Below are 21815 nucleotides of genomic sequence, written 5' to 3'. Positions count from 1 at the left end.
GTCGCGGGTTCAAACCCCGGCTCGTACCAATGAGTTTTTCGGAACTTATGTACGAAATATCATTTGATATTTACCAGTCGCTTTTCGGTGAAGGAAAACATCGTGAGGAAACCGGACTAATCCCAACAAGGCCTAGTTTACCCTCTGGGTTGGAAGGGCAGATGGCAGTCGCTTTCGTAAAAAATTGTGTCTATGCCAAATCTTGGGATTAGTTGTCAAGCGAGCCCCAGGCTCTCATGAGCCATGGCAAAATGCCGGGACAACGCGAGAAAGAAGATAAAATTTAGAAATGACTAGCTGTGCCCGCGGCTCCGCCCGCGTGGTATTCGATCTGTGTCAGTAACCGGCTCATTCACCACTAATTTCTCTGCCTCTCCCCTAGAGGTGGAACTTGAAGTAAAGTTGACAGATGGATACGCTAGAGGACTGTAGTCTAGATAAAATATTTTACAATTAGGTACCACTTAATAAAACTACACTCCAAAATCAATTGTTATTTTTTTCAAATTCGTCCTTATTCAAATTTTTGACGTGATTTAAACGACATAGAGTAGTAGATGTATATCGGAGAATAGGTACAGTTCCACTTTTGTATTTTTTTTTGCGTCCTTGACTGTACCTATCCAAATCATGTCCATGGAAAATATCATCCAAATCGGTGCTCCAGACCAATCAGTCTAAGCATGAAAAGGTAAGAAATATACCCATAGAAATCCATACTTCCGAACACTATCGAATTTAGGTGTAATACCTATTAGTTAGAAGTAGGATTAGAGGAAAGGAGAATTTTCGTAGATATCAAAAACTTGAGGCCGAGTATTTACATTTTGTTTACAGTTATGTTTATGTATGCACAACTAAATGTATACATATAATTATATCTACAGTTACATACTAATTTATTTGTACACCACATTGCGAGTCTCCTCGGCGGGCATCAGCACGAATAGCTCCGTGCAGCTGGTAACGCGCGAGCACGCCACGTAGAGCTGCCCGTGCGAGAAGCAGCCCGTGCGCAGGTCTACGCCAGCGGCGCGCAGCGTCTGCTTCTGCGACTTGTTGATGTTCATGGCGAAGCAGACGCTCACGGAGAACTGTAGGCGCTTGAAGTGGAACGGGAAATTGCTCAGGATGAGGGGGATGCGCGGGATGAACACGACTTCTGCGGCGCCGCACCCCGTCAGGATCTGCACCTCAATGAGGTTTCGCTGCAGCTGCACTACTTTTAGCTGGGTTCCGTTGCATAATTTCGGAGGCGACAAATCCCGAAGAAGCATGATTGGAACTCCAACTTTCAGGGTTAATGTGTGTTCTGGGAGTCCTGAAGCACTCAATGAGCTAAGGAACTAAGGAACTCTACCGGGTATGTTGTGACATTGCCATCATCCAAGACAGTGTTAATGGAATTATATACTGCATGTTCACCTTCGATTTCCGCCTGCTCATTTTTCTACGTGAGCATGGACCGTTCCTCTATGGGCGTGAGTATGGATCTCTCACAAACCCAAGAATGGCTCAGGTCTCCGTACACGCTCCGAATGAGATTTTCAATGGATGGAACGAGCCTGCATAACGTCTCTGGTAGTTGTGGCTACGCCTAAAATCACGATCGTCGCTATAGTTTCGTAACCTCAATGCGTTGCGAGACTTTCGTGAAAGGTTCGCTTTTTTTCGGGAAGGCATTTTCAGTTTTTAGTTCTTATGGCATTTTAACGCGTATAAAATGCGAGTCCCAAATCGTTTGACATTTACACCGCAAACATCAGATATATATTTTTTTCATTGTACCCACCTTCGTAGCCATTATTAAGTGCTTAAAAGAGGCGATACGTATGAATATGGATACGATAAAATTATGATTAGGTATAATTCATGACGGAGAAAATATTTTTTTGAATAATTATGCAGTTATACGCGTGTTGATATGTAAGTAAACTCATTTACAGTACATATGGGGCTACTTTATAGCACTAGTGCGAGAAGTAGCATATTATGTTACTGTGTCGAACATTTAAAGGGCCATATGTACTGTAAAACGTTGTACGATACATGTGCGAATAGGTAATTCGCAACTCGTGTCGATTTAAAACACTCCCTTCGGTCGTGTTTTAATTTATCGCCACTCGTTTCGAATTTCCTATTTTTCGCACTTGTATCGTAATGTACTATTTTAAGAGCAATTCCTAGCTGAGCAACTTTTCAAATCTCGAATTTTTGAAGCTATGTTTCTGTCGCGCTACGGTGGGCGGGAGCCGGAGCTATCTAAGTGTGAGTGCGCGCACACAGACGAGAGACTCGTGCGCTCGCTCATTGCGCACCGTTCCGTCGACATCGCCCGCGAGCCAGACGGAATTTATTCTGCGCTGCCCGACGCAAGTTGTTTTTGTTGTTACCACGTAATATATTATACTGTATCTATTACACCCTAATACCAAACACCCTATCACCTGTACTAAATGTATTTTACACCTATGATGACGAAATAATAAATGATTGATTGATATTAATTACCATAGGTAAAACTGCAAAAAAGAATGATGTCTCAGCTTCGGTTGACGTCGTACAGTCAAGTGCAAAAATATGTATCGAAAGAATTGTCTCATAAATATGGTACTACGCTCTTATTACACTGGAATAAGATGCTATGGGACATATTTTTGAGTAAGATGTGTACACCCACATTTTTACACTTGACTGTACCTATCCGTATCAGTAAGTTGGGAGTGATCATGGTGTGTTATAAAATTTTGTAAGTAGGTATAAATATACCTATGGTTAAACTACAATCTATTTAACTTGTAGTACGATGGGGCTAAACTTGGGCCGCCTTATTGAAGAACGCATCGCAATGACAATCTGGGTAAAGTACGTTGGGATAATGCCGGACAATTTTGGGACCAATTGAGAGAACTCGTGAAAAAATGTTTTTTCGAGATCTCAACACGTGACAGATTCTTGAAGTACGTAGCAAATCGTTAAATAATAACCGTAGATTCGGCCTGAATTTTGGTAATCTTCAATATAGAACGGTTTTAGTTTTGTACCTGTGTAAAGATGAGACATACTTTTTTTTAGGGTAACGAGTGTTTTGCCATCAAGGGAGAACATTGGATGGTGAAAAAAAGGTGCTTCTAATGGAAAGAGAATAAGGTATCACAAAGAAATAGGTCCGGTGTCTACCCTTTTGTATCCGATCTTAACCCTGATACAAAAATTGGTAAAATTGTGGCTCTCAAACTTTGATACCTATGTCATAAGGCAATTTGATAAGTAAACAATGTGCTAAGAAACCTCTTATTGTAAGGTTTACCCGAAGTAATAAAAAAAATACTAAAATAATAGATACGTTGCGAAGTTTTGACAATTTAAGATTTCGTGAACTGTACAGGTTTAGGGAAAGTGTAAATGTATTGTTTATTGAATGGAATGTACTGGAAGATATTAAGTAATTAAGTAGGAGGGTCAAAAATCAAAATAAATAATTATCGTGCCCAGTCATTTTTAATGAAGGTCGCCAAAAAAATAAGAATCAAACTTAGAAATCAAAAAGACTAAGTAGTTCTTTAAAAAGGTCAAGGTCACTGAGAGCCCATCTTGAAGTATGGAAAATAATTAAAATTGCGATTTTGTTGGTTTCATTTTGCAATTATGTATATATATATATATATATATATATAGTTGATATACAATCTTTTTTTTTATAAAATGTAAGGATCGTATGTAAAGAGTAAAGTAAATATATAGGAAAAGAGAGCCCTCTTGAAGCGTTTTAAGGAAACTAATTTCGAAACCCTATCTCTATTTTGTATCCGAAACTAGCAATGTATGTATGCGTGCACATCTACATATGCATCCGTATGTGTAGGTACTTTATTGCGATATTTAACTCGATTTTGTTATAAATTTCAACATGTATCATCATCCCTATACAATATAAATACTCTTTCTTGCACACCTCAATAAAAGAAAACATACACATAAGCACAGGTAAACAACATGCGGTCTTATCGCTAAAAGGCAACCTTTGGGTTGCGGAAATTAAAAAAATTACATTGTCAGTAACCGTCGCGCTGGTAGTGGTACTGGATAAAAATAATGGTACGAAAGTGTGATCAAGAAAACAATAAATGTGATAATTAAGGTGAGTAGGTAAATTGAAGAAAATTTAAAGTTTGATAATCACTGCTGTTTTTTAAATAGGTAAAGATCTGATTGTTTCTGGTCCGATCTTTACCTGGAAGGGTCAAGATCGGATATCGGTCTACAGCAGTGCTAGGTCTGTTAACACAATAACAAAAACAAACACAATTTCATCACAATACGCAAAATAAATTACAGAGCGAAGATCGGATAGAAGGAAGAATTCGCGAAATTTACCTTGCTCTCTGTGATTGCACATAGCACGAGCCCGACTCCCTGAGCGACGCGGGGACACTGACAGTCGAGGCGCAATGAAATGGCGTCTTACATAATGTTGCCAACATTAAAAAATAAAGCCAAATTAAGGGGAAATGAATGTCCTACGTTCTTCACCCGCATCCGGTATTTACCCAACATACCTTAATCGTTGAACCGCCGCATTTCAAAATGGCCCTTATTTTGATATCGGCTAGCCGTAATGTAATACGGCGGATTATACAATACGACTGCGATACTTATATATAAATCCCCTCGTCAATGTAATTTCATTAAATTTGCTATCTAGTGGCAAACATCAAAGTAGTTATCTTTTACTTGTGACGCACAAGTGTGAGCAATGTAAAATAATATATTTCTAAAAAAAATTGCCTACTACGTAATAAAAGAAAATGTGATTATTAAATTATAATACGAAAGGTGGTCAAATCGCAAAATGCTGTCGTTTTATTTAAAATAATGAAATAATTAGACCAGTTCCGAAAGTACCGGGAAATCCCGGTTCTTTAAAACAGTACCGGTCTGCAATCCCTAATAAGGATGTTATGCCCATCACTATTCCTTCTGTGTACGTATATTTAGAAACTGTCTCCGCCTCCAATTCGTGCGATAAGGACAACTGCAGCTCGGACCGAAATTCACTCGCAAAAAACTCAAAAATCGAGGTTTCGCTCTCGACTGTTTCCTCCTCCAAAACGCAACTAATCATTATGAAATTTTAGAAATTGCAAGAGGAAGAAATAATCTATGCCGCTATGTTTTGATTTTTTGGATATTTTTTGTCATATTTGTATACTGTGCCTTTTTTTACAGCCAATTCAATTTAGCTGTTTTTGCGATTTTCGAGGCGCTGTATCTTTCTTCAAAATAAAATAATCCAAAAAAGCAAAACATAGCGGCACAGATATTGATGATATTGATCTTATTTGAAAAAATCACTGCTCTAGGTTAAAAATCCAGGGAGGAATCAGTCGAGAGCGTTTGTATGGAAAAATCGCAACTAGGAATTCCTCTATTTTAACCGACTTCAAGATTTCAAAAGGAGGAGAATCGAGGGAACTCTTCAAATATGAAAGTCATACATATAATGATTTTTGTATTTTATTTAACAAATCTAGCATTTACATTTAAAAAAGTGACATTTGATGAAGTGGAACTGCTGATGATGATCAGAATGGAACTCTTCAACGATACACACACACAGTACACGTTTGGCGATTTGTCCTCTTCGCTGTGTTTGTTAAGTAAATTAGATTTTCAAGATATTTTTTTGTCAAGTTCGAGTTCTGACGATGGGATCCATGAGGAATCGAGGGAACTCTTCAAATGTGAAAGGCATACATATAGTGATTTTTGTATTTTCATCAACAAATCAAGTATTTACATTTGTAGAAGTGACATTTGATAAAGTGGAACAGTTCATGATGAACAGAATGGAACTCTTCAACGATGCATAGTTCACGTTTGGCAATTTGCTCTCTGTGCATGTTTGTCAAGCAGTTAGGTTTTCAATACACATTTTTATATATCTATCCTATTTAGTTTTTTTAATAATCAGTGCCGGATTAACCATTAAGCAAAATAAGCACTTGCTTAGGGCACCACGTCTAGGGGGGCACCAAAATCTAGGAAAAAAGGGCAGGCTGCAGCCGTAGTGTAGTACTTATGTACACGAAACTTTTTAATACATGTGCAAGTAGGTACCCATCTAATAACGAAGGGTCGTAAGAGAGTGAGGACATGTAAGCACATCTCCAACCTTACGCGGAGGCCCTGAAAGCTCATGGCCAAAAAAAAATCTTACCGTCGGGCTTGTGCCCAACCGATTTTCTCGACGTAGATTACCCATTTTGTAGCGTATTTTACTCTCTTGCACGCAAGATCGGCCAGGCCGAGTTGGTGCAGAGCCGCGATGCTGCGACCTAATTGTCAAAGTGTTATAAAAGGCCCCTCGAAGGCCGAAAACCAAAAGCATCTTATGAAGTTGCGCTTTCGAGTTAAGCCAAAGGCCGAGCAGTATGAGAACTGTGATTACATAGGTTCGATTTCAAGCCACTCTTTTGCAGTTCGGCGTTAGGTCTTATGCGACGCTACTTTATGCAAACTGCCTCACTTTCACTTGGCCATGGATCCAAATCCAAGCTGTCCTCTCTCTCAGCTGGGTCTCCTGCCTTGCTCACACCATGTCATTGGTTGTATTGTATGATAACGCTCCGCGCTCGGACGCTCCGGACGCCAAGCCATTCATACCTCGCCATTGGTCAAATTCAAGCCTTGCTTTCTTCCAGCTCGACCTTTGGCCTCATCCGTAAGCGCCGATTGAACGCTCCGCGCGTTCAGCCTTAGACTTTGCCTTTAAAAACACTGATTTAAACTTTCACGATTTAAACCAATCAAATTAGATCCAAAAATAGCGTTTTGAGGAATTAATTCCCAGCAAGCTGGAAATTGTTTTGATACTTTCATTTGGTCCTAAATGCATGTAATCCGAGTTCGCTCCATCCCAGGAGGTGTGCATACATTTTGGGATCCTTAGGAGATATTTTTTTCCTTTGGATTACCAAACCACTCCATGTAGAAGGAACCCACTATCAATTACAATAGCACTTGGTGGATTAGACAATGGTAAGAAGGCGTTTTCGGATTATTAACATAATTTGAGCAAAAAAAAAAATGTTGACCATTTTTACAATTTATACGAATACATATATTATTATATATTATTACCTTCAATCAATCAATCAATATATTTTATTGCAAGAACATAGTTAAATTACATTTCGGATCCTCAGATATCAATTAGAACAAACTGTCCGTCGGACTTACCGTTTTCGATTTACAAGCAAAAAAACTGAAAAAGAGGAAACATTTATGCACACCTCCTGGGATGGAGCAAACTTGGATTACACGCGTTACGAGTATTAGGAACAAATTCGAAAAAATCTAATTTTATTGGCCTAATTGTGACACATTATTATTTAAGAAAACTTTCTAAAATTACCTCCAACCTCAAGATAATGATGTCTACTTTACCGTCTTCTCCGAGACCATGGGTACAACGCCGTCCTTGAAAAGTCGCGTCGGGTCAGAGGTAATTTTAAAACTTACCCTATTAAGTTCCGTTGTCGTAAACAATAATTTGCTATTTAAGACACTTGTGGCCTTGTTCTGACAAGAACCAATGGCCAATGGCTAAGCCCCTACAGAAGCTCGGCCTTTGCCCTCACATGAATGAGTTTCGCAGGAAAGCTCTAGGTAGAGGTCGCAAAACCCTGTGCGGAGTACGGCCTATGTCTTGCGTCTTCGCTTACACTAGGACATTGGTTGGTTCGGCCTCTGGCCTTATGTGAAGAACGGTCTTCGAATTTGCTTACACTTGACCTTACCTACTGTTGGAACATTACTGCTGCAGTACTATCAATTTCCGTGATAAAATGATGTGATGGATTGAAAATTATATTCTCAGCTGTAATGCAGCAATAAACGGCACTCAATATACCAAGAAAATTCAATGTAATCTTGGTGAGGGGGCACCATGGTCTAGAAATGCTTAGGGCATCAAAATATCTTAATCCGGCACTGTTAATAATTATCTGGTGCTTTATTTCATGCATGGTGTGAAATAATTTATCTTAAATACAGTCGAATACCCTATTGCGGGTATCTTACCAGTCAACCATAGGACAAATCTGAAATGTGTCAAGGTGGGTGCAGTGACACAAAAAAGCATGTTACCTCCTTTTCTACATAATTAGGCGTAGGACGCTGTCTTTTTAATTTAATTGTATGAAATCAAAAATCAACAATAATCGTTCTTTCACCGGTCTACCTCATTGAAGTCGGTTTTTTTTTCTTAAAAATTATTAGTTTACTTGATTATTAAATTTTTACTCAGTTTTCCAAAAGATGACAGTGTGCAATGTATGGCAATTAATTTACTGTCGTTTAATTTCGTTGTATTATTACATCAACACAATTGAAATTGAATTGATATCCGTACCCCCCTCTTCTAACTTTAGAGTTAATTTGGCAAAATCCTTCCTCGGTGGCTTAATTTCAGCACCATATCTGTTAGTTTAGCAGGGTACTCGATACTCGTAGCACATATTTGTTGTAAAAGTTTGCACCTCCTTCCTAAGTAGCGCCATAAGATTCAGGTGCAAACTTAACTCAATCGAGTGTAGTGGCTACCCCCCCTTCTAGGGGTTGAATTTTTATAGTCTATAACTTGGCCGGGCATTTTCTCGACAGATTAGTAAAGTTTGCATCAAAATCCGTTCAGCCGTTTTCACGTGATGCGAGGTCAAATAAACAGACAAACAGAGAAACAGACAAACAGACGTAAATTCTAAAAACTGTTGGAACGTGTTCTGTTAACGATTCTTAGTATAGCCTACTTTTTTTCGAATATCTTCCATGTACAGACTTTCGACCCCCTTCAGCTTTATTATATGTATAGATTGTTTTCATCTATTCAAAAAAAACACTACATAATCATTTTTAAGCCATGAATAAATAGAAATAGAAGTAACAAAACCACATCCTTCAATAAATTGAATGAAGGTAGGTTAGGTTATTTATTTATTTATTTAATAATTATTCGGAGAACCTTCAGGTATCAATTGCACAATAGTTATATCTGTAGGTTCCCACCGGTAGCAACAGGTTAACAAACAATTGGTGGAGCACTAAATTATTATAGTTAATTCAAGTACTTACTTATTATAAAAGACACTTACTCCCCATTTGGATGTTATTGGCATTAATGTCCGAAACATAAATCCAGCCAGTATATTTCTAAGAGATTTGCATAATTAATACAATCAATTTCTTAAATTTCAAGATATGCGTGAAAAGTACCCAGGAATTCAGGAAAAAATATCCAGAAACAATAAATAAAATAGGTGTACAGTCAATTTGGGACAATTTTTCGGAGTAGTAACACTAGAACACTACATGTAATTTCAGCCAATGTCCAGAGACTTTGGTTACATTGTATACGCTCATAAAACAAGCGGAAATATAAATACGAGTACCTTCCCATCCCAAACCAGAGCACTCCACGGTTTTTACAGGCCTGCGGCTTATCCCAAGAATAACGACCCGTTTCGCCAAGTGCTTTATATCTGTGCTACTTTAGTCCCCCATTTATTCATTAGAAATAACAGTATGTTTGCCTCATTATAATTTAGTTGAAACAATTCAAAAGGGATTGTTCTAAATCATGTGTGTTAAATCCAAAAGGGGCGGTGAAATCAGTCACTCGAAGAAACAGTGACTACTATAAGTAGCTCAAAATTAAATCTTATCTTAATTTCAAATTTCAATTAAAGTAATGCAGGTAGTAAACTGTGAGATAACTGTTCCATGTTGACTGTTGTACCGTTGTCGACCTAGTTAATTAACCATTAGTAAAAAAAATTGTGAATTTCGCCAAAAAAAATTTTTTTTTTCGATTTCTGAACACTTCTGTACAAAAAACGTAAATTTTAGTAATAAAAACTTAACCTAAAATACACTAAAAAGTTTTTTATTTTTTATTTGAGGGTAGCCTCATGAATGTTTTTTTTTTTAATTATATCGATGTCAATAAATAGGTATGTCCAGACAAGTCCTCAAAGTGGCAACACCGCAGCCAAAAGGTGTTTTGTACTGACTTATGGAGAAAAAATTATTTCGAAAAAAAATTAATAATCTCTGAAACCAGGAATCAAGAAAAAATTATATGACATTTTAGTTTCTAAATATTATCAGGAATGCATCGTTAAAATCTCTCGCAATGCTCACGAGCACCTTGTATATATAATATATGCATATTTGAAATATTGTACCCATTTAAAACCGTCATATTATCAGTCTGATTGTCAAAACTTTTGATAAATCAGTGCCCACGCACTGGCGATGGCGGTTATCTTCTTCAGTTGGCAGACTCGGAGACACGTTTTATTCTTTGAATTTCGTGCATCGCTCCTCGTGGTCTAGCAGCGATCTCCAGGATATACACAACGCTCTCAAAAGTTTTAATTGGCTAAAATATATATTCTACAGTATGTAACAGAACGAAAGGCAAAGATACCCATTATTGTTTAGGATATTCTGAGCAACTTTTAGTATGGGACAAAACCTGAAAACGCGAAAAAAAATTACTGTTTCATACACTTTGCTGATGTTGAAATTTTCTATGGGAGAGTAAATTTTTATTTTCGTGATTTCGAGGTTGGTCCGATAGTAAGAGTTGCTAAGTATGACCTAAACATTAATAATAGGTAAATAAATAAATATTATAGGACATTATTACACAAATTGACTAAGTCCCACAGTAAGCTCAATAAGGCTTGTGTTACGGGTACTTAGACAACGATATATATAATATATACATATTTATAAATACTTAAATACATAGAAAATATCCATGACTCAGGAACAAATATCCATGCTCATCACACGAATAAATGCCCTTACCAGGATTTGAACCCGGGACCATCGGCTTCACAGGCAGGGTCACTACCCACTAGGCCTGACAGGTCGTCACATTAATAATAATAATAATAATAAGCCCCCAGGGCAGCTTGTGGCGAGCTGAATGGGAAGTGACGTCCTTTGGGTCCCATACCCCTGAGAGTCGGCCAGGCCTCTCTCTCCGACTTGCCTTGATAGGCCGGCTGGAGTGAACACTGAACAGGGGCCGCAGGACCCTCACCTCTAGCTTGCCTTTACCGGCCGTCCAGAGTGGGGTGTCAGAGCTCTATGCTCGCAGGGTGGAAGTAAAATATGCATAAGACGCAAATTAGTTGGCACAGTGGCTGTGCCAACTTAAATACAGGATAAAAATTTGTATGAGGTTTCCGCAAATTTATTTGTTGCTAGAGGTCTGAAAATTGATATATATCCTTGTTATGAATAATAAAATACATATTTCAGGATTTTTAGTCACCCTCACCCTTTCAATTAGGGGCTAGAAGATTGTCATAAGAAGCAACTTAAAAAAAGAAGTGAAATCCCACCAAAAACATTTTCTTGTAAAATGTTGCCAAGACGAAACCATAAGGCTCGCACTGTCAAAAAGGTACCAGATCTCAAGTAGAGCCAAGCTTCTAACCCTACAAGCCTTACCTTCACAAACTCTACACTTTAGTCAAAATATGTGGCTTTGCCGTTTCGCTACCATCACATGGGCGTAACGTAAAAAATGTATTCACATTCATTTTTTTCTGTTATTTAATAGTTTTTGTTGTCACGAAACGGCCAATTTTTATTTTGTATGGACCGTCAGAAAACTGACACCTAAATTTTGTATGAAAAACTTAGGACATTTAATTTACGTGACGCGTAGTCGAAATAACCCTAAAGTTGATATAGTTTTTCGAATAAAGTAAAAGGTACTTACACTTTTTTTCCGAAAATCCCCATATAACCCATATGGTTATCAGCAGAGTGGACCTGAATATTAAACACAACTCACATGCAATTCCCCAGGCTTGGTGCACCGCTCCTCGTGGTCCAGGAGCGCCTCGACGGCCTCCACGAACTCCTCGGAGATGGCGTGCAGCAGCGCGTCGCGCGTTTCAACGCCGAACTCAAGCAGCAGTTCCACCATCTCCAGGTTCTCGTTGTCGATGGCCATCAACAGCGCGGACCTGAATATGAAATACTTTTAGGTCTTGTATTTTATATAATTTGAACATATTTTTTAATTTACACTTTATTGCTAACTTAAGGTAGATACCTACAAAATTAAGGCCAGTGTAATGAATGAGATAACGAATGTAATCAAACTTTCAGGGATTCAAAACATTTCTGTAAAATAAATTATTTATAGTAACTGCTCTGTAACACATCAACTGTCAAACTTGTTGACAAGATGGCCCAATTTTTATCCTCTGTACTGACAGCTCCCTTGCACAACGAATCACACAACATACAGTCATCATATTTAGTGATTACAAGTATTACAAAGGGTCTAACAGGATATACTTAATTTCATTATTTCTACCTTATCCGACGTTTCAACTGGATTGCACCAGTCGTGGTCACGGATGACGTTAGACTCGTTGTGATCACTAAATATGTTGACAAAACGCGAGAGTTCAAAGTGTCATACAACAGTTTTCGTCGACCAACTGTCGTTATTGCATACGAGTGGTACTGGCCTTCCCAGGGGATCCACGCAGTCCACGTTAATGTGCTGGGTCTCCCTGGCGCGCAGCAGCACGCGCCGGGTTCCCGCCACGTCGCCTCGCTCCACCCCGAGGAGGTACTTCTTCTCGTCCAGCGATAGCACTGCCATCTCTTGGTGCGGACGCACCACGTTCTCCTCCTCTGTCATCCCGTGGATACTGTGCCGCTGCACACAAACAAGGAATAAATTACGAGTACACCAGGTACGCCCGACAGCGTGCTTGCTGTGGAAGTATAGAGAGCCAGTAAAGTGAAAATCGGATCTACGATTTCCTTAGATATAAATATGGGCAAGTATATACATATTTTAATAACAAATCTTCCGACAGACAGACCACAGACAAATTAAATATATATTAAACAGGTAACTCGCGTTTATTATGCGTTAGTCAGCCAACGCATGTGATCCCAGTTGAAGCTCCTCATTATGGAGTTTACTCCATGTGTCATTTTCGACATAAAAAACAGTGACCCGGTTTGATATACCTACCTACATATTAAATATGTATATATTTTATCTGTAGAATCAACCAGCAAAAATATCCGATACGAAGCTCGTAAAAATATACTTAAGCATGGCACGACCGTAGTTATAGAACTATAAAGGCTTATTATGTATAAGTAAGGTACAGGTATAAGTAAGGATATGCTCGCTTTTAGCGTATTCTAAAATTCAATTAGGCACATATTCGGTGACGTTCCCTGACGTCCTCCTGCATGTTCGGGTTAAGCTCCGAAAGCCATAATCCATTAACCCCGTGAGATGCGGTTAACCCTCTACATTTTCCGAGACGGATTAAAACAAGGTAATTGGTACGCCGTGTTATAAACTCTCAAGGCTCTACATTATGCAAAAGCCGCGAGGACCGGTGTAATATCAGCCTCAGCGCGAATTACCATCTCAATAGGGAATATTATACCCGTGTTATCTCTGAACAGAGCTGTCTGCTACGCGGCTTTCTTATAAGATATTTCTTGTCAGTTTAGGTTAAAGGCGATCAATATAAGTCCGATCCATCTATCAAAACAACGATTATGAGCTCCCAAAGGAGCTGACTCAGTTCCGCTGACCTTCTAGGCTTGTCGATGTTGTTAGTATGAAAAATGATGCAAAATAGGTCACTTGTTGCGATGTGCAAGCAAGAGCCGTGACAAGATGTCAGCGCGACGGGAAGGGCGCCGGCCGCTCACTGCCATGTTACTCGTTATGCAAATGGAGACGCTCCTCACCACCATACCCTTCCCCCTATTGAATAAAGTCAATAGGTATCCGTCTGTTTGTATTTGCATTCGTAACTCGTGTAAACAGCGGGAATAAAGATGGAACTTTTGCAACGTGATTGGGTCGATTATTCGCGCGTCGCAACCCACTTTGTGTTTTACCCATTTATTAAGAATTGGTTTTAGATTTCGATAGCCACTTTCAGGGCCGGATTTAGGGGAGGGCAACCGGGGCTACTGCCCCGGGCCTCCACAAAAGAGGGGCCCCCCACAATAGAGAATTCGGTAAATTTACCATTTTATTTGGAAAAAATTTGGGGCCAGGGCCTCCAGACCTCTAAATCCGGCATTGGCCACTTTCTGTAATAAGTCTGCGAAGGTGCTTCAGTTCCAATACTCAGACAACGACCCGATTACGTATCTGTGTTGTGGTTTACAGCTGCGTCTTTAATATTTACTCATCGTTATACACAAGAATTATTGCCAGGTCGGCCGTAAATACTAAAATACGAGCTTGGGCATCGTTAATTTCAATTTGTGAACCGTGAGCCGATATACTTAGTCAATATTAATATTGTAATTATTGGACAGGTATGCAATTAAAAGGTAATGGCTTAATGGATCCTCCATCAACACTCCGCTCAATTTTGGCGGCGCTAAAGAGTCGTTGATTGCTTGATAAGATTATCTCTTACAAAATAAAGGGGCACAGTGGAGTCTTATCTCGCTCATATTGGAGCAATATAATAAACAGAATGTACACACATACAAAAGACGACCGCTATAATAACACTCCTAGCTCCCAATGATGCATTTTGTACCTATTGCGAGGGCAGATGGTATATAATTTGCCGCTTTTCTAATTATATTATAAATGTTTGTTTGTAGGTATGTTTGGTTGTTCATTGCCCGAGCACACGAATTTGACAAACGGGTTTGAAAAACAGATATTTTATAACCAGGAAAACACATCCGCCTTTGGACTGCAAAAGTTTGTGAGATTTATGTCCAAGTCGCGCGCAACGCAAGGTAAATAAATAATGGGGTGAAATGCGCATAAAACACTGGCCAAGAGAGACTGCCAAATGATTATGATTTCAGCGCAGGACCTACTATTATAGTGTATTTTAAACACGATGGGTACGCTGACACATGTCATTAAGCGATTATAGGGTTATGATAGTGCACATTTGACACGATTTTTTTACCATTCTCAATTAAATCTGCAAAGGGCATATAATCGATTCTATTGATGATGTTCAAACCCCCGTTATCAGTGGTGAATTTATAATGAAAATGCAAGGGTTGGCACTGCACATATATTATGTATGGAGTCATTCGGGTAAGAGTACGCTGTGAGTAAGATATCGCGGTGTACCATTCACCGGCGAAGGTGATGGGAGCAATTGGAACAAAGTGTGTATTAGCAGGATTTGATGTCCTTTGAGTCGATATTTTGGAACCACGTGAACTGTGGGTGCAAAGTGAAAGCAGTTCGACACATTTCGCATTAAAAAAAAAACGGCTAACAATTTCTTTATTATATTTGTTGGGGAAAAGTGGTTACAAATTAAATTGATGGACCAGAGTTAGTAAAACTATTACGTTTATTTTATTTAGTTAGTATCTCGGTATAAGGAATGGATATATGAGATAGGACCAAAATATTTTGCTGACTACGAGTACGAATATACCTACATACAAAATAAATAAGTTTAATCTTGTTTAATACTTTTTGTAATTGCAGAATACAGCCAAATGCCCAGAAATTACATAATACTATAGTAGCGTATAAATATGACCTCTATATACAGAGGTGGCGCTAGGCGTGGGCGACGTGAGTGACCGCCTACGGCCTCGCGGTCCGAGGGGCCTCGTGCCTCAAATACCTACGTATAACTCGGACTCAACGTAAAAAAATACTCTTCTTAACAATACAACGTAAAAATATTTCTTACGCCTCCAGAGGGCCTCACCAAATGTACCTTGCTCACACCAGATTTTGGTCTTGCCCCACCACTGCCTCTGCCTCTATAGTTCATTCAAGTCAAGTTTTGATGCCATAATCAAGCCCGTTTCTACACAGGGAGGTAGTACCAGGATAGATCTGCGCTAAATCTGTCCACTGAGGTCCCAAATCCCAATGCAGACATTAGGGTATGGCTCATTAAGGAAGCACTATTAAATATTTTAAAGTATTCATAGTTATTTAATATTCTTAAATTAGTACGTGGATACTGATCAAAAAATTTCATCAACTATATTGTATTGACAATTCCATTGAAATATTTTTGATGGGAACAATTACCCCACATGCATATTTTTACCCAATAGCTTGGTGCGGAATATTACCCGCACGGTGGAGGAGTAAGTGCCAGCCCTTGCAGATCAGTTGTGAAATTTTAATGAGATCATTAAAATTTCACAACTGATAACGGGGTCTCTGATGTTTTATACTTATTATATTTTTAATTAGGTATACATAGAATCAGAATGTGATGCGACTGAAATAGGGTTTCTGCTCGAGAATCCTCGAGGCGAGATATCTCGAGAAACTCGAGAAATAAATCTCTTGTAGTAAGTAACAAGAAAACACGCGTATAACACGTGATGTGTCTATAGTGTATTTCTTTAGGCAGTTAAATAAATGTAAAACAATGGTTTTTTTTACAATTTCAGGTACTTATATATTTATTAGTTAACCAACCAAATAAAAAACTGGCTTGATCTGTCCCCTGTCGTTCTGGCTTCAACCGATTTTCATGTCTTGAAACTTTTTAACTACTACCCTCAAATGTCTAAAAGAATTCGTCTCGTTTTAGGTTCATAACTGTACTTCGTTTTTTCAGCATTAGAAAAAAATCTTGACACGTCTTTTATGGAAAAACGTTTTTAAAATTTAGTAACTATTATTTCCTGGATTCAACGGGCATTAGTAATGAACTTTAAAGATCCGTCACAATAGATCACTGCTTGGTCGACGTGGACTCAAAGGCCCACAAACTCCAATAATAATAATAACTACTATGTACAATATTGTACATATGACAGCAAAATAATGTTAATAATCGTATATGATATACGATTAATAATAATATAAGATTACTAATTGTAACATATTTTGCCTCGACTTACTTTTCAAAAGTGTTGATAAAATTACACATCAAGATCGCTTATCATCTTTCTAATGCTAAAAAAACGAATTATAGGACCATGTGATAACAAATATTACAAAACTAAATTACTATTGGTTCTTGAACTTGAATTTGCTACATCCCAAGTAAAATAAATGCATTGTAAAAATGATTTTCTACACAGAACTTGGCACCCATGATCACAATTCTTTTGTCGGCGAAGTCAACGACAACGCATATACTCATCCTTCATATTGAACTTGGCTCTCATTTCACATTTATGTTTTTGATGGGATCTATTTAACTATCAATACTACATATAATACTTATAAGTGTTATATGGATATGTAATTCTACGCTTCGACACAAGAAAACTGACTGCTAGATAATGTGTGAGATGAGGGAGTGACCATAACATTCTTAGCAATTTTAATTATGAACTTAGTAAACAAAGTTTTTGCTGGTTTACTTGGCCCTTAACTTGAACATAACATATGCCCATCAGTTCAGGTCTAATAACCGATTTGAGTCGAAGTAACAAGGTTGTACTAACCTACCAACAACAAAATTGCGCTCGGCACAGAAATAAATATGAAATGAATCTATTAATGTTTACTTACAATTAGGTACACGGACAAAGAGGTCAAAAATATCTGCACATGGTGCTTTTGAAGATACGTTCAGAAAGATCAGCTAAAGACAATTAAAAAAGGTTATGGGTTATTTTTTAACTTGACTGACCACCAATTAAAAATTGTTGGTCTAGAGCAGAGGTCTCTTAACTATGACCTCTATGACCCGCGGGTCCGTGCTATTAGCCCGTGGAAAACTAGCGGGAGAACCGAAGACCAGGGTGCGTAGCCAACATGCGAATCGTTTACGCTCCGTAGCGTTTAGGTCAAAAGGTTTGGGGACCCTCGATCTAGAGTCAGACCGGATAAAAAAGCTTTGGAAGTCGTTAAATGTCAAACAAACAAAAATAGCCAGAGTGCCAGAGTTATTTTCGCATTCATAATATAATACACATTATATGGTATTATAATTTAATTCCAATAATTAAGGTGCATTAGGATAACTTCGAAGACGGGGTAATTTTGAAAATCAGTAAAATCTACTAAACCAGAAGCACTTAATACTTTGGCAACACTTGGGCCCTCAGCACAGGGAACGTACGCGCAAGAGACGCGTAAGCGTAAGAGACGCGTAAGCGTAAGGGACGCGTAAGCGTATCGTAATAGTCGCGTAGAACGAGATCGCTACGAGCACGAACAAGCTCAAACAAATCCGCACACGAAGCGTCGTCGAGCGCGCGTCGGCGTCGAAGAGCTCGGTGTGCTCAACAGATCGAGACAGTATTTCACACCGGCCCAACGCCTACAGCTTTATAAGGCGCGGGTGCATCCGCACATGGAATACTGTTCTCATCTATGGGCAGGGGCACCCCAGTACCAGCTTCTCCCTCTGGACCGCATTCAACGAAGAGCGACTCGAATTGTCGACTGCCAGCGTATTTCGGATGGGCTTGACTCCTTGGCGCTGCGTAAAGATGTGGCCTCGCTCTGCATTTTCTATCGCATGTACAACTGGGAGTGCTCCGAGGAATTGTTCGGATTAATCCCTGCCGCTTCTTTTCGCCATCCATTTCCATCCTCACCACTTAGATGGTTGGCAGTCCTCAACTGTGCGTTTTTCCTGGAACTTTCTGCTTCGCACAGCTAAACTGTGGAATGAACTGTCGCCTACGGTATTTCCGGACCGATACGACCTTCAAACCTTCAAGAAAAGACCGTACTCCCATCTTAAAGGCCGGCAACGCACTTACAACCCCTCTGGTGTTGCAGGTGTCCATGGGCGGCGGTAATCGCTTACCATCAGGTGATCCGTCTGCTCGTTTGCCTCCTCTACCATAAAAAAAAGTAGTACTCGTAGCGTAGCGTATTAGATTTGCAGGCGTAAAAAAAAACAAAACTTCTGACATCATTAAACGATAAAAAATCTTCATCTGACGAGAAAGTAACATCGTCGATGCATCCGCCGAAGACATCTGACGCCAACGACGCCATAATTTCAACTAATGAGATTTCACTTATAAAACGATTACGCTTTCGCGCCGCTTGGTGCCCTCTACGCGTCTCGTTCTCGTAACGTTTTTCCGATACGCTTATACGACGCTTACGCTTACGTTCCGTGTTGGCCTTACGCTACCTATCTCAACGCTTAACAAGGCATCTTGCTTACAGTTGCTACAGCAGAAAATATTTCTAATTTAGTAGAATTTTGTTAGTTTCAAAATTACCCCGTTTTCGAAGTTATCCCAATACACCTTATCTGTGTATAATGTATAAGGTGCAAGTCAGGCATATGATTATGGGTTTGTTAAATTTTAAGTATCATGATTAAGAAGTGGCTTCATTATGTATAAGTACTTACTTATTGGTAAAAGGTGGCATTGATAAAAACACGAGCACAATCAGTCACAAATGCCACAATAAGTTAAGTGCAAATTATTTAAGTATACGCAATTACACAGATATTTATTTACCCTAAATTATCCTTACATATTCATTTAAGGACAAATACATATTAATTATCATGACGAGTAATATGTGTAAATATAAACTATTTAGATATTGTGAACTATAGTACTTACTTCTAGTGATGAAGCTTTGGTTGAAGATTACCTTTGTAATGTTGGATTTATGACTACTTCCTCAGGATCTATTCAAGGCGATGTCAAACAAACCTACAACTTTCCTCAAATAGAAAACATAATTAAGTACCATATACAGAATGTTGCATTCAGTACGGATGAAAACCAATAATAGAAGATTGCCCTTCGTTTAATTCTACTGAAAGCGACACCATGTAGTAGGGGGTAAACAATGTGACCTACATCCATATTGACCTGTAGGCTTAGCATAGAACGCTGCGACAGCATCTTGCCCTCGACATAGACTACCCGTCCCTCTCTAGTTAATACAGTTAGAAAAGGACGAGTTAGTCTATCTAGCGCGAGATATTGTCGCGGCGCACCTGTGGGGTTACCACTGGTTTTTGAACAGATGTGCTGAAGTGTCACATGCGGAGATGTGACATTGAACCATCGCACTGGGAGACTTCGGCACGAGATCGGCCGAAGTGGAGGCATACAGTGAGTACAAAAGCGCAAGCCTTTGAAGAGCAGAGGCGAGTGGAACTCGACGCGAAGCGTGACGAGTTAAAGGCCCGACCACCTGCGGTCATAAGCTACAATTTTGTCGGAGGGGTGATGACTTGCGGTGAGTGTGGCCGTACATTTAGTGCGAAAATAGGCTACTTCAGCCACCTGAGAGCTCATGATCGTCGCTCTCACTAGCCAGTATAAAATCAGTCGCCGAGGCCGTAACCGGCTAGGACGGGATGATGACGATGATTACAGCGTATTGGCGGAGTGTGAACATACCTTGACCTTATTGTCGAGCGGCCGCGGCTCCGGCGCCAGCAGGTTGCCCATCTCGACGCGGCAGGTGGACGGCCGCCGGTCCGCCCCGCCGCTGCCGCCCGACATCTCCGACCCGCCGCTTTCTGCACACACCACACACCTTTACATCACTCAAATCCAGGTTTAAGATGTACCACGGGCGGTTGACGCCCGAGTCCCGCTAAGATATATTTAGAGCGTATTGTAAACAATCAACATACCACTCGCGTATAGATATAATATTAAACATCTCAATAATGTATGTAAAGGAAACGCACTGAATTAATCACTTCTGGCGGATGGCACGTGAAATGTAAACTAGGAATCCATTAACTGGAATGGGAAGCACTTGAGATAGCGCGGTCATCTAGCGGGTGAAGTGGGCAACGGGCAAATCTGCGCGCGCGCTTACCTGCGCCGTCTCCGCGCGCGCCATCTCGCTCCCGTTCCGTGAACTGCAACAAACCGACGAGTTAGGCGGGCGGGCTGCTGGGCGGAACACCGAACAAGTTCAATAGAAACTGAAATAGATGTCAGATAAGGTACACGCCCAGTTCTCGTCGCTGTTTCATGCCATCTTTCAATTTAAATGTCAATAGAGGTACACTCGGTAATAAATAAAATTGTTTAATAAATGGGGAGAATGTTCGAAGCAATATATGCAAGTGGACATCCAAAATTAAAAGTTTTAAGTACGTTTTATTATAGCCCCAAAAAATATCTTACAGCTTACAGCCAAGAGCAAAGGCAAATACAAAGCATAGAAATAAAGCGTTTGACATGTCTCTGATAACGAGGGACCTACGTTAGTTGGGTCTGTGTAAAATTATCTGCAAATGTTTGTTTTGTTATTAGCTCTATGCTCTATTCATTTTCGTAACACTTTTCATGCTAGATGGTCGTCTAGTTCAGGTCATTTAGGTAAAGTACTAGAGTCGGCACTAAAATGTAGTGATTATATGCTCTTCGGTCGGCACCTCTAACAAAATGTTTCCGCACCTCAATGAAGTGCCGTCACTTCATTGCGTTTAGTACCTCTCCGACTACTGGCGAGATGCCACGCATGTAACGAAAATTAAAAAAATAAAAATTTATAAAAGCCTTTGGGCGTTATGAAAATGTATTCTAATAATATCAAAAAAAACATAATAAAAGCAATATAATAACAATCTACTGCGAAAAAACTCTCGTTTTAAGCTCATTTAGGTTATTTATAACGTCACTTGAACACATTTTCTTTGGCGCATAGATTACATTTCGCAGATGTAACACCTGGTACTAATTATTACCTACCTTATTGTTTGCAGAATATATACACAATAATGATATATTACTGTTTATCTCGTAAGTTTTTGTAGTGTTTTTCTTATATTTAAAGAATATATTATGCTATAAGCGCGATTTGA

At 39.3% G+C, this 21815-nt stretch overlaps 1 protein-coding gene across 3 annotated transcripts in view; it reads right to left on the bottom strand.

Annotated features, from left to right (window-relative positions):
* The window catches only part of LOC133516929 (transient receptor potential-gamma protein), a 71722-nt gene that overhangs the window by 38555 nt on the left and 11352 nt on the right, over positions 1 to 21815 (bottom strand). For all 3 annotated transcript variants that reach the window (XM_061849989.1, XM_061849990.1, XM_061849991.1), the window contains 4 exons: positions 20822 to 20864; positions 20392 to 20513; positions 12567 to 12760; positions 11879 to 12053 (listed from right to left, as the gene is read on the bottom strand). In XM_061849989.1, coding sequence (XP_061705973.1) covers positions 11879 to 12053; positions 12567 to 12760; positions 20392 to 20496 — 474 coding nt within the window. In that variant the 5' untranslated portion in view covers positions 20497 to 20513; positions 20822 to 20864. The remainder of the gene's footprint in view (positions 1 to 11878; positions 12054 to 12566; positions 12761 to 20391; positions 20514 to 20821; positions 20865 to 21815) is intronic.

Source organism: Cydia pomonella, chromosome 4, assembly GCF_033807575.1.
Source record: "Cydia pomonella isolate Wapato2018A chromosome 4, ilCydPomo1, whole genome shotgun sequence".
Taxonomy (NCBI): Eukaryota; Metazoa; Arthropoda; class Insecta; order Lepidoptera; family Tortricidae; genus Cydia; species Cydia pomonella.
This window is presented reverse-complemented; position numbering and strand designations above follow the sequence as displayed.